This window comes from Hypanus sabinus, chromosome 22 (genome assembly GCF_030144855.1).
Source record: "Hypanus sabinus isolate sHypSab1 chromosome 22, sHypSab1.hap1, whole genome shotgun sequence".
NCBI classification, from domain to species: Eukaryota; Metazoa; Chordata; class Chondrichthyes; order Myliobatiformes; family Dasyatidae; genus Hypanus; species Hypanus sabinus.
The window spans coordinates 46,118,146-46,132,615 of record NC_082727.1 but is presented as its reverse complement, the minus strand read 5'-3'; the positions used below and the strand labels follow the sequence as shown (position 1 = coordinate 46,132,615).

The window sequence follows — 14,470 nt, the reverse complement described above, 5'->3', positions numbered from 1 at the left end:
TACTTGACACTTAGATCCAATAATATAGACCAATTCTATATTTTCTTGATTACAGATTACACCTTTATTAAGCTGTATCAAAGTAAGTGCAGCATGTATAAATGTGAATAGAGAACTCTTACCATTTCAACTTTGATGAGTAAAACATAGAAACTCTTTTAGATAGTGATACAGGCTAGAGAGTACGAGAATGGTTTAATGCTGGATTTCTTCTTTCTTGCTACGTTATCATTTTAATCTGAATAAGTGTCTCAGCCTGAAATGTCGACAGTTAATTATTTTCATAGATGCTGCCTGACCTGCTGAGTTCCTCCAGCATTTTGTGTGTGTTGCCCTAGATTTCCAGCATCTACAGAATTTCTCATGTTTGTCATTTTCGTGTTAGCCATAAAGGATATTTGATATATGACAACAGTGGTGCCAATAGGCTTTAAGCTTGAAAAAAAAGGAACGTAAAGGTATGAGATAATTAGTCAATGGTGATTACTTGAACAGAAATGGGTGACACTAGCCTGTCATGTTCAATTGCAACTCAATGAAATGTTATATGTCAACTCTAATAGATCATTAATATTCATCTTTAAATGTTCAGCACTCTCAGCTGGAGACACCACTTTCATCATTTTGTGTCTCTTATTCTCTTACCTATCACAGACATTCCCTTTTTCTCTCCACTTCTTCACCCCCACCCCCCCCCCACACACACTCGTCTCAGCAACTCCCAGCAAGTATAAGAAATAAGGTGGATGATCTTGTTGCACTATTACAGATTGTCAGATATGATGTTGTGGCTATCATTGAATCATGGCTGAAGGATTGATGTAGTTGGGAGCTGAATGTTGTATCAAAGGGATAGTGAATTAGTTAAAGGGGACAGCGTGGCTCTGCTGGTAAAGAATGTCATCAAATCAGTACAAACATGTAATAAAAGATCAAAATATGTTAACTCCTTGTGGATTGAGTTAAGAAACTATTAGGGTTAAAGGATCCTTATGACAGATATATACAGAGCTCCAAACAGTATCTGGGATGTGGACCACCAATTAGAATGGGAAAGAGAAAAGGCGCGGCAAATGAGCAATGTTATTATAGTCATGGAAAATGTCAAGATGCAGGTCGACTGGAAAAATTAGGTTGGTAATGGATCTCAAGAGACTGAGTTTGTTAAATGTCTGAGAAATGGCTTTTAGAGTAGTTTGTCATTGAACCTACTAGGGAATCAGCTATACTGGATTGGGTATTATGTAATGAACCAGAGGCAATTAGGGAGCTTAAGGTAAAGGAACCCATAGGAGGCAGTGGTAGAGTTCAACTTGAAATTTGATAGGGAGAAAGTGAAGTCTGATATAGCAGTATTTTAGTGAAGTTAAGGAAATTACAGTGGTATGGGAGAAAAGTTGGCCAAGGTAAGTTGGAAGGAGATGCTGGGAGGGATGACAGCAAAGCAGCAAATGTGTGAGTTTCTGGGAAAAATGAAGAAGATGCAGGGTAGATGTATTCCAAAAATAAATAATCACTCAAATAGCAATATAGTACAACTATGGCTGACAAGGAAAGTCAAAGTTAATGTAAAATCAAAAGACAAGGCATACAACAAAGGCAAAATTAGTGGGAAGATAGAGAATCTGGAAGCTTTTAAAAACCTACAGAGAGCAACTAACAAAAATGTGAAGGGTGTGTGAAGAAAGAGAAGTGAGTGCAGGTACTATTACAAGGGAGAAAGTGCTCAAAACAATGAAAGACCTTAGGGTACATAAGTCACCTGAGCCAGATTAACTGCACCAGTTGAGGACTCAGGGTTCTGAAAGAGATGGTGACAGAGATTGTGGAGGCATTAGTAACAATCTTTCAAAAATCACTGGCCTTTGGCATGGTGCCAGAGGACTGAAAAATTGCAAATGTCACTTCACTCTTTAAGAAAGGAGGAAGGCAGCTTGACCTCAGTGGTTGGAAGATGTTGGAGTCAATTGTTAAGTTATGGAGTACTTGGTGACACAAGACAAGGTACGAGAAAATCAGCATGGATTCCTTAAGGGAAAATCTTGCCTGATGAACCTGTTGGAATTCTTTGAGGAGATTACAAATATGATAGATAAAGGGGATGCAGTGGATGTTGTATATCTGGACTTTCAGATGGCCTTTGACAAGTTGCCACACATGAGTCTGCTTTCCAAGTTAAAAGCCAATGGTATTACAGAAAAGATACTGGCCTGATTACAGCGACACACATAAAATGCTAGTGGAATGCAGCAAGCCAGGCAGCATCTATAGGAAGAAGTCGATGTTTCAAGTCAAGACCCTTCATCAGGACTAACGGGAAAAAAAAAGAGATAGTAAGAGATTTGAAAGTGGGAGGGGAACAGAGAGACCCAAAATGATAGGACAAGACAGGAGGGGGAGGGATGAAGCTAAGAGCTGGGAAGTTGATTGGCAAAAGGGGTACAAGGCTGGAGAAGGGGGAGTATCAAAGGACGGAAGGCCTTGGAAGAAAGAAAGGGGGAGGGGAGCACCAGAGGAAGATGGAGAACAGGCAAGGAGTTATTGCAGGAGGGAAAGAGAGAGAATTTTTTTTACTTAAAAATTAGGGATGGGGTAAGAAGGGGAGGAGAAGCATTAACAGAAATTACAGAAATCAATGTTCATGCCATCAGGTTGGAGGCTACCTGGACAGAATATAAGGTGTTGTTCCTCCAACCTGAGTGTGGCTTCATCTCAACAGTACAGGAGCCCATGGATTGACATATCAAAATGGGAATGGAACATGGAATTAATATGTGTGGCCACTGGGAGATCCTGCTTCCTTTGGCAGACAGGGCGTAGGTGTTCAGCGAAACGGTCTCCCAGTCTGCGTCGGGTCTCACCAATATATAGAAGCCACACCGGGAGCACCAAGCACAGAACATCACACCAGCAGACTCAGGGTGAAGTGTCGCCTCACCTGGAAGGACTGTCTGGGGCCCTGAATGGTGGTGAGGGAGGAAGTGTAAGGGCAGGTGTAGCACTTATTCCGCTTAGAAGGCTAAGTGCCAGGAGGGAGATCGGTGGGAAGGGATGGTGGGGACGAATGGACAAGGGAGTTGCATAGGGAGCGATCCCTGCGGAAAGCAGAAAGGGGGGGGGGAGGGAAAAATGTGCTTGGTGGTGGGATCCAATTGGAGCTGGCAGAAGTTATGGAGAATTATAAGTTGGACATGGAGGCTGGCGGGGTGATAGGTGAGAACAAGAGGAACCCTATCCCTAGTGGAATGGCGGGAGGATGGGGTGAGAGCAGATGTGCGTGAAATGAGAGAGCTGCATTTGAGGCAGAGTTGATGGTGGAGGAAGGGGAGCCCCTTTCTTTAAAAAAAGGAAGACATCTCCTTCGTCCTGGAATGAAAAGCCTCATTCTGAGAGCAGACGCGATGGAGACGGAGGAATTGAGAGAAGGGGATGGCATTTTTACAAGTAACAGGGTGGGAAGAAGAATAGTCCAGGTAGCTGTGAGAGTCCGTGGGGTTATTTTAGACATCAGTAGATAAGCTGTCTGTAGAGATAGAGACAGAGAGATCAAGGAAGGGGAGGGAGGTGTCAGAAACGGACCAGATAAATTTGACGGCAGGGTGAAAGTTGGAGGCAAAGTTGATGAAGTCTACGAGCTCAGCAGGTTTGCAGGAAGCAGCGCCAATGCAGTCCTTGATGTAGCAAAGGAAAAGTGGGGGATGGATACCAGTATAGGTTTGGAACATGGACTGTTCCACATAGCCAACAAAAAGGCAGGCATAGATGGGACCCATATGGATGCCTATGGCTACACCTTTAGTTTGAAGGAAGTGGCAGGAGCCAAAGGAGAAATTATTAAGAGTAAGGACCAATTCCACTAGATGGAGGAGAATGGTGAGAAATTGTTAAGAGTAAGAGGCTTGATTAGAGTATTGACTGATGGTAGCAGATGGCGAGCGGGAATAAAGGGATCTGTGGTGTTCCACAGGGGTCAGTGTTTGGACTGCTTCTTTTTATGCTGTATATCAATGATTTATACAGAGAATAGATGGCTTTGTTGCCAAATTTGCAGATGACACGAAGATTGGTAGTGGGGCAGATAGTGTTGAGGAGGCAGGTAGGCTCAAGAAGGACTTAGATTACAAGAATGGGCAAGAAAGTGGCAAATGAAATACAATGTTGGAAAATGCATAGTCATACACTTTAGTAGTAGAAACTAATGTGCAGACTATTTTCTAAACTGGAAGAAAATTCCAAAAATCTGAGGTGCAAAGAGACTTGGGTCTTTCAGTAGAACATGTTAAAGATTAACTTGCAGATTGAGTTGGTGGTGAAGAAGGCAAATGCAATGTTAGCATTCATTTCAAGAGATTTAGAATACAAGAGCAGGGATATGTTGCTGAGCCTTTATAAGGTGCTGGTGAGGCCTCACCTTCATTGTTGTGAACAGTTTTGGGCTCCTCATCTGCGAAAAGATGTGCTGACATTGGAGAAGTTTCAGAGGAGGTTCAGAAGGATGATTCCGGGATTGAAAGGATTACCATACGAGGAACATTTGATGGCTCTGTATCTGTACACACTGAAATTTAGGATAAGGGGGGATTTTATTGAAAGCTTTTGAATGTTGAAAGGCCTAAACAGAGTGGATGTGGAAAGGATGTTTCCCATGGTGGGGGAGTCCATGACAAGAGGGCACAGCCTCAGGATAGAGAGGCGTCCATTTAAAACAGAGATGCAGAGAAATTTTTTTAGCTAGAGAGTGTTGAATTTGTGGAATTCATTACCAAAGGCAGCTGTGGAGACCAGGTTGTTGGGTGTATTTAAGGTAGAGATTGATAGGTTCTTGATTGGAACAGCATCAAAGGTCACCAGAAGGCCGTGGAGTGGGGCTGAGGTGGAGAAAAGTAATCAGCCATGATTAAATGGCAAAGCAGGCTCGTGGGGCCAAATGGCCTAATTGTGCTCATATGTCTTATGGTCTTAGCTCAGAATCAGTTTTAATATGATAAAATGGTGGAGCAGACTTATTGGGCAAAATGGCCTAATTCTTCTCCTATATCTTATGGTCTTATCAGCTAAAATGTTTGGGCCAGTCAGAAAGTGAGGTAACTTCTGTGGAGAGGAAAACACTGGTTTCCTAGAGATGGAGTGTATGATGCTCTTGTTTCCAACACTTTGTTTCCTGCTTCATATCATGTTGCCTGAAGTGCAATGGAGTTCCATACATTTTTCAATGCCCTTCTGTTTGTTTTTTTCTAGTTTCCTTGGTCCTCGGCAGAGAAATCGCCATTATTCAATGAGCACCCAAAATATCTCTTACACATATTTGTGATTCCTTCAACATTGTCATTTCTGGGTTTGCATGTTTTCCAACTTTCTCCCATGATATCCAGCTCCCCCAATATCCAAGCCTATTTCTATCTCCACTGTGGTCTCTGGATTGAGCTTGGTGTTAACCATCGTCTGTCAACTAAAATCCTATTCCATGTTATCCTGCTGTTCTAATATTCTGTCTAATCTGTCCAACTGATGTAGGTGACCTGTGTTGACGTTGTTCCCTTCTAATGAGGTCTGAAATTATTCCTATCAATATTTTTCTAACCATCTCTATGAATGCAAGGCATAATTTTCACGTTTGGCTTTTTTGATGGAAAGGAAAATATATGAAGCATTAAATAATACCCAGGTTTTCTACTGTTGGATAGAAAAACAGCTCTTCTCAAGCATCGCAATAAATGGTGAACCTGTCTGGAAATGTTGGAAGGAATGGAAACATTCCTCAAGTGGGCATTTCTTTGATTCATTATGAAGCATACCTCTGCTTTTGATTCATGACGGTAGAACAAGTTGTTCCTGGACTCAGTACAGAGATATGTACAATGAACTACATAATGAGGACTCAGGGCCTTTAGCACACTGGGAATTGCAGTTCTGCTCTGTGTGTAATGTCATGACTGGACCAGCACGATAAAGATCAGCTGAAAAACAAGACCATCTTCCATGAACCTATCACATTTGGATAACCCACACAAAAAGGCACTCCTCCATATCATAGTACTTTCCTCCAGGTAACATTATTAACATTTTTCTACTTTTTAATGTTTTTTATTTGGCACTTAGATCCAATATATAGACCAGTTCTATATTTTCATTACAAATAAGTACACCTTTATAAGATATAAATGCAGCAATTGTAAATGTGAATAGAGAACTCTTACCACATCAACATTAGATTAACAAAATCATAGAAACCCTTTTAGATGGTGATGCAGGCAAGAGAGTATGAGAATGTTTTAATGCAGGGTTTTTTTCTTTCTTGCTAATGTTCTCATTTTAATCTGAAGAAGGGACTCAGCCCAAAACGTCGACGGTTTATTCATTTCCATAGCTGCTTCACCCCTTTCCCCTCCGTGTGTGTGTGTGTGTGTGTGTGTGTGTGTGTGTGTATTAAAAGGTTAATTTAAGATAAGTAGTGCAAAAAACAGAAATTTAAAAAGAAAGTTGTGAGTTAGTGTTCATGGTATCAATATCTGTTTCGAATTCGTATTGCAGGAGCTGTTCCTGAATCACTGAGTGTGTGCCTTCAGGCATCTCTACCTCCTTCCTGATGGTAACAATGAGAAGACAGCACATCCTGGGTGTCAGGGGTCCTTGATAATGGAAGCCACTTTCCTTGAAGATATCTTGGATATTAAGGAGGCTAGCACCCATGATGGAACTGACTAATCTTACAACTCCGCAGTTTGCGACATGCCTATGCAGTAACCCACCCCCCACATATCAGATGGTGATGCAGCCAGTCAGAATGCTCTCCATGTTACATCTGTAGAAGTTTTCAAGTGTCTTAATGACAAACTAAATCTCCTCAAATGCCTAATGAAATATAGCTGCTGCCTTATAGTCGCATCGATATGTTGGAACCAGGTTAGATCCTCAGAGATATTGACACCCAGGAACTTGAAACTACTGACTCTCTCCACTCCTGAACCCTCGATGATATGTTCCCTCATCTTACCCTTCCGGAAGTCCACAATCAGCTCTTTCCCCTTACTGACAAGGTTATTATTGCGACACCACTCAACTAGATGGTCACGCTCTTGTTACAATGAGATTCTGCCAAAAATAGTTGTTTTATCTGCAAGTTTATAGATGATATTTGAGCTGTGCTTAGCAACAGAGTCATGGGTACAGAGAGAGTGATGCAGTGGTCAGCACACATCCCCGAGAAGTGCCAGTGTTATTAGAATCCACACATATTGTTTGAATTCTGATTTTGCTATGTGCTGATGAGAGGTCAATGACCAGAAACATTCACTCATTTTCTCTCTCCAAAATCACCAGCTGACAGACTGAATAGTTCCTGCAGTTTCCATTTATATTTCAGATTTCTGGTATTCTTGAAGGTCTGTGCTCCTGGGAAATCGTAGTGCACAACGAGCATGCTTCTCCTCACTGTAATAAAGTATTGGGATTGATTTATTATTGTCAAATGGACCGAGATGTATTGAAAAGCTTCTCTTGCATGCTGTTTCTACAGATCAACTCATTATACAGTGCATTGAGCTAGAATAAAGTAAAGCAGCAACAATTTAGAATAAAGTGTAACAGCTACTAAAAAAGTGCAAGGCTCTTAAATGATAAAGTGCAAGATCATAATAGAGTGTAAGTCCAAGAGTCCATTTTTGTACTAAAGGTTCATTCAAGAGTCTTATAACAGTAGGATGGAATAATCAATCCTTTGTGAACAGAAATATTTATTTACCCCATGCTTGGAATGACACAAAGGTCAAGGTCAAAATCTGCTACTATAACTTGAAATGATCCAATGGCCAAGAAGATATGAGAGTCATTCTTATATGATCTCCCAAAAAGTCTGGCTACCATTTGTGCAATTCATTCATGCTTTTTTATGTTGGTAAGGTCATTCAGCTTTTATTTCAATAAACAATTTCAGATTAGGTCACTTCCTGTGCAGCCAGGCAGTAGTAAGTATAAGAACACATTGGCTGGCAATAGGTCAGAGGTTTATGTTGGGAGTTTCGGTCTAAAGCCATCCTATCATTTACCCAGCAGAAGCATTGCTTTTTCACTCCTGATTCACTATGTCATGCCATTGAGTCTGTAATAAACCCAACGAGCTAAAATGCTATACCCTGACTCTCATGTCATTTTTGAATGGAGTTTGGCTGATGGTGTAGTTGATGTTACAACACCTCAGCGAGGGCAGTACAACATCATCTAACCATTTCCCACCATAGATGCTGCCTGACACAGTAATTACTCCAGCCATTTTGTGTGTTCCTCAAGCTTCTTGTCTTCTTTTAACTGAGCTAAGACAGTTACTTGCTTTTTGCCTCTCTTAATTAGTTGATTAATTTCTGAATTATTCCCAGGAAAGGTTTGCTGGACATCAACAATAAATGAATTCCCAACAAGATTTTACATTTGCATTTACATTTCCTTTTCAGTTTCAAATACCATATTAAGCCTTTTGCCGTGATATAAAAACACTTCCTCCTTCCGCATTATTTTAAAGATTTTTGTATATTGTCCTTTCAGTTATTCATTGCACAAGTGCTTTGATATTCTTTAGGCCGTGCAACAGTTTCCTGTTGCTCTTTTTTCATGAGATTTATCATCTATCTTAGGTTTCCTTTGGTGGAATAGATCAAATCTATGCTGGGATTCTATAATAGTGATGACCTTAGTGAATACATTTCTATTTCTATACCCTCAGTAACATCTTTTATTTTAAATTTAAGTACAATTGCATTTATAAATGACAAGGTCTCAAATACCCATTAAATCCTTATTTTGTGAATTCAATCTCATCTCAATAAAATAAAGTAGAAAAAATATGCTCTATAATCTGAAATTTAAAATGAGCAATGTTCATGTGTGAATAGTAATTTATTCATATTAAATTAAGCTCTGTAGAGCTGTTTATCCATTTATTTTAAATGGTTTATATGGTAAATGCCTCCAATAGAATTGGAGTGGGAGAAATTTTATTTGAATATATTAACATTCCTTAACAATAATATGACTTTGTAATTTACTGACTTCTAATATGATTCCCCAAGAGATGTGATTTTTTTTCTAGTTATTGAAATTAAACTCATAACTCATTGAAGAGCTGAACCCATCATTTTTGAATAGCAGCATATTATTGTGTCATATTATAGGACATATTTAATGCCTTACAGCTGCCCTTTCAAGGTTGTGCCATTTTAACGTGGCCCATCTTGCTATATGTGACAGATTAGTATTTTATCTTTTGTCAATAGGCTATACTCCACAATATCTTTGCTCTGTCATTTGCCACAGTAATGTCAAATTTCAATTATTTGTGATGTTAATACCTTCTGGAATGGTCACTGCACCAAGCTTTTAAATCTGCCATTCAACTCAACATAGAATGTAGAATAAACTGCATTCTCATTCCTGTAAAATATTAGCAAATTAAAGCACTGAGGTTTCAAGAAGCCTTACCTCAAGAGAAAAAAAAATGTCTTACTGCCATGAAATAGTCTATCATTTTACTTTAAAGTCAGTTGCAATTTCCTTCATTAAAAAAACTGGAAATATTTGTCCTATTGTATGTTTTTACTGTGCTTTTGTAACATGCATCATAATCTGAAGCAAATCAGTTCAAAAATTGGAGTGAACTCCTACTTGCTTTTCAAACTAAATGCACGTGTTTTGTATGCCATATCACAACTAATCCATGACAAGTCTTTTGCATCTTTCTTCCTTCTCAAGATCCACTTTTCAGGAATTTGCAGAAAAAAATGGAAGGGATCATCGATTTAAAATGGTACAAAAGAGAAAAGATCAAGAACATTTCTTCAATCAATTCATAAATATTCTCAAAAAGAGGGACAAAGAAAACAGAATTCGACTGAGGAAGATGAGATAAAACACTGCTGAAACTGAACTACTGTGAAGGATATGATGACTAAGGAATTTAGACAATCTTATCTGTGCAGTGTTTGGGTAATAGTATAATAAAGGTATAAAGTAAGATCATTTTTAAATTTAAAGTTATAGGTAATACCAGCTCACACAACTCTCTGATCAGTATTTCGTTGATTCTCCAATTTTTGACATGTTATTTAAACTACATGTATCATATTCTTGCTTGACATTTAAGCAAAGTTTAATAAAACAGTTTAGTTTCAGCACACACATTATGTAATATTGAATAACCTCCATGACAATTAAAGTGCCCTCTTTTTGGCTAGAAAAGAAATTAATTTCTTTAAAATGACATCAACTTATGTTGAAATGAGGCTGGATTACTCATGTGAAAAGAAGCTGGACTGGTGCTCTTAATTGAATTTGCATTTATCAGCACTATTTTAAAGAAGAAACAAATACAATTGTTACCATACAAAATAGCAGTATTTCAATAAAATTGAGCATTTGGATTATAAAATCCCATGGCAAAATTTCAAAGCCATGGTTTTTAATTAGTGTTTTATATTTTTAAAAAGAAGCTTGTTCCAAAAGTCATCTCTGGGTTGTTAAATTATTAATACTAACCTGTCTACAGGTATTGATGCTCAATAAAAGACCCACATCTAGTTCAGTGGAGTTAAAATAAGTTTTACTCAGTGTCAGCTTGTTGAATTGCACTGTTAAATTATAATTGCAGTATATAAAGAAATTACATGGCAATTTTAGTTTATTTATGTATCCTGTATTTACTAGTGAGGTTAGTGAAAATAGTGAGGGTAAGGTTGGAAAAGTATAGTATGACAAGATTATTTACATTACTATGTGCTCTTTAATAAATTTGTTTGCCTCATCAAATCTGTTAAACCTCATAAAATGCAGAGTGCCTGATCAGTAATGCTAGCTTGATGTTTAAAATATTTAGAAAGTAACCATACAGAACTGCCTGTATATTCAAAAATTTGGCTTTCTACAATGTAATACTTCAAAATTGTGCTTGCAGTAAGGTAACCCATCTACAGTACAGTTTTGTAATGTAATATTTTCAGACATTATTTGAGCTTATACGTATCTAAAAAGGCAGAATTTTAGTTTTATCAAAAGTAATATCAATTTCCATTTATGCATTAATATTTACTTTTTTAAAGTATGTACATAATTCACAATATTTTCATTAATAAATATTTCACAATCTTATCTAACCATTCTTTTTAATAAGAATTGAATTTATATTTACCATAATACCATCTGTACTTCGTGTTAAAATGACATAAAGAAAATGATGAAAATACTCATCAAGTTAGTCCACATCCATGAGAAGAGAAACGGAAATAACATTTTAGGTCACAAACATTTTGTAAGGATCCCCTCCTCAAACCTTGGCCCCTCTAAACACACTGCCCTCCACTCTCTCCACGTCAATCCCAACCTTACCATCAAACCCACAGACCAAGGGGGTGCTGTTACAGTGTGGCACACTACAACTTTCTGAGGCCAGGCAGCTACTCTCAGACACCTCCTCATTCCTACTCCTCGAAGAGGGCCATCAGAAAACTGTCTCCGACAACATCCCTGACCTCATCCATTCTGGGGAGCTACCATGAAACTCATAGTTACCTTACCCCGCACTGCTCACTTCTACCTCCTACCCAAAATCCACAGACGGGATTATTTGGGCAGGCCTATTGTCTCTGCGTGCTCCTGCCCCACATGTTTCTTCATATCTCAATTCCATTCTATCCCCCCTTGATTCAGTCCCTTCCACATATAGCCACAACACTTCCCATGTTTTGATCTCCTCAGTAGCTTTCAATTCCCTGCTGGTGACCGCCTCATCTTCCACCACGGATGTTCAGTTCCTATGCACTTCTATCCTCCATCAAGAAGGATTCAAAGCTCTCCACTTCATTCTTGACAAAAGAACCAATGAATTCTCTTCCACCTTCACCCTCCTCTGTCTGGCGGTACTGGTCTTCACCCTGAACAATTTTTCCTTCAGCTCCTCTCATTTTCTCCAAACCTGAGGGGTAGCTACAGGCACTCACATGTTCTATACACCTTGTCATTGGTTATATAGAACAGTCCATTTTCAAAGCCTTCCCCAGTAACCCTCCCCAGCTCTTCCACTACGACATGATGACAGCATTGGCATTGCTTCATGCATCCATTCTGAGCTCATCAATATTACTAAATTTATCTCTAACTTCCAACCTGCTCTTAAATTCACTTGCTCCTTCTCTGACATATCCCTCCTCTTTCTTCATCTCTCTGTCTCCATCTCTGAAGATAAATTGCCAACCAATCTTTTCTATAAACCTACCTATTCCCACAATTGTCTGAACTATACATCTTCCCACCCTACCTCTTGTAAAAATGTTATTCCCTTTTCAAAGTTTCTTTACCTCCACCACATCTGTTCCCAGGGAGCATCTTTCTGTACCAGGACATCAGAGATATCCTTCTTCTTTAAAAAGCTGAATTTCCATCCCTTCACTATTGACACTGCCTTCACCTGCATCTACTCCATTTCCCAAACATCCATACTCACCCCATCTTCCCGCCATCTTAACAGCAATAGAGTTCCTCTTGTCCTTACCTACCACCCCATGAGACACTGCATCCAGCACATTATCCTCTGAAACTTCTGCCACCTCCAAAGGGATCCTACCATAAACATATCTTCACCTCACCTCCACCCCTCCGCTTTCCACAAAGATTGTTCCTTCTACGATTCCTTTGTCCTTTCGTCCCTTCCCACTAATCTCCCTCCCGGCACTTCTAAGCAGCCTAAGTGCTTCAGCTGGCCATACACCTCTTCCCTCACCGCCGTTCAGGGCCCCAAGCAGACCTACGACATGAGGCAGCACTTCACCCGTGAATCCGCTGGGGTTGTCTATTGTGTCCAGTGTTCCAACGCGGCCTCCTCTACACCGGTGAGACCTGTCGTAAACTGGGGAGGACGGCTTTGTTGAGGACCTCCACTCCATCCACCACGTGTGGGACTTGCTGGTGGCCAAATCACTTAATTCCAATTCCCATTGCCATTATTACATGTTAGTCCATAGCCTCCTCGTGTGCCAAGATGAGGCCAGGCTCCGGGTGGAGGAGCAACACCTTATATTCCATCTGGTAACCTCCTAATGGCATGAATATTGATTTTTCCTTCTGCTAAACATATTTCCCTCCACCCAATCATCCTCAGTTCCCCACTCTAACCTCTTACCTCTTCTCAACTGTCTATTACTTCCCTTAGGCCATTTCCTCCTTCACTTTGTCCTTTGGTCCACTCTCCTCTCCTATGAGATTTTTTCTTCTCCAGCCCTTGACCTTTCCCACCCATCTGGCTTCACCAATCACCTTCCAGTTAACCTCCTTCCCCACCCCCACCCCCACCCCTACACCTTTTTATTCTGGTGTCTTCCCCCTTCCTTCTCAGTCCTGAAGAAGGGTCTCGGCCTAAAATGCTGATTGTGCGTTCATTTCCATAGATGTTGCCTGGCCTGCAGAGTTCCTCCAGCATTTTGTGTGTGTTGCTAAAGACACTTTGTGTTTGTGATCATCAGCTGGAGCCCATAATAAATGGAAGGCTTTAAAAGAACTCATTGCAATAGTAATGAATTTGGAAGAACAATTGGAAAAATAGACTGACATAACATTGTAAACATTCTAGATATGCTACCTAAAGTAAACAAGATACAAAAATTAAGAATGGAATGAGAATGGATTAACACGACTTCTGTAATTTATGTTCTTATTGATACATTCTCCTTGACCCTCTCAGAGAGTAGCTAATGAAGTTTCACAAGATTTATGGCTGAAATATAGTGGAAAAATTGCTACCAGAGTCAGTACTCTGAGAGATTTACTTTAACATTTAGCAACAATCAATAATAATTATTTCTCAAACTTTGCTGTTTCTCCATTGCAAGTCCAGCAGAACCACTGCAGCTCAAATTGTAGTTCAGAGTCCGTTAACATGGGTAAAGCTTTGCCAGTGTATAAACCTCAGGGTTTTAATAATTGTGGCATTAGGCACATTGAGGACAGGACTGAAAGTTCTCACTGGTATGGATGAATAACTAGCATTGCTGATTAAGCTCATTTATACCAATTGTGTCTGTCACAATTTTAAACCATGCTTGCCTGTATTAGCTCACTTTCACTTCTTTGTGAGGAGAATAAGTGCTGTATGGTTTCTGCATAGCAAGCTATCCTAAAAATAGTGGCATGGCACTAATTTATGGCCTGCAAATTCTGTGCCATGTGGGAGCTCTGGAACTATTTTGATGTCCTAGATAACCACAGACTTTATTTTATTTTGTTTGGAAATATAGCACAGTAACCTACTCTTCCAGCCCAACGAGTCCATGCCACACAATTGTGCCCATGTGACCGATTAACGTACCAACCTGAATGTCTTCAGAATGTGGGAGGAAACCCACTCAGACACGGAGACAATGTACAAGCTCCTTAGAGTCAACAATTGTATTGAGCCCAGGTCGTTGGCCCTGTAATAGTGCTATATGGGAAAGGT

At 39.7% G+C, this 14,470-nt stretch overlaps 1 protein-coding gene across 1 annotated transcript in view; it reads left to right on the top strand.

Moving 5' to 3' along the window:
• Window positions 1–11,127, top strand: part of tcerg1l (transcription elongation regulator 1 like) — a 578,623-nt gene extending 567,496 nt beyond the window's left edge. Inside the window, exon 13 of the mRNA XM_059947663.1 lies at window positions 9,742–11,127. Coding sequence (XP_059803646.1) covers window positions 9,742–9,898 — 157 coding nt within the window. The 3' untranslated portion in view covers window positions 9,899–11,127. The remainder of the gene's footprint in view (window positions 1–9,741) is intronic.
• The last annotated feature ends 3,343 nt before the right edge of the window (window positions 11,128–14,470 follow it).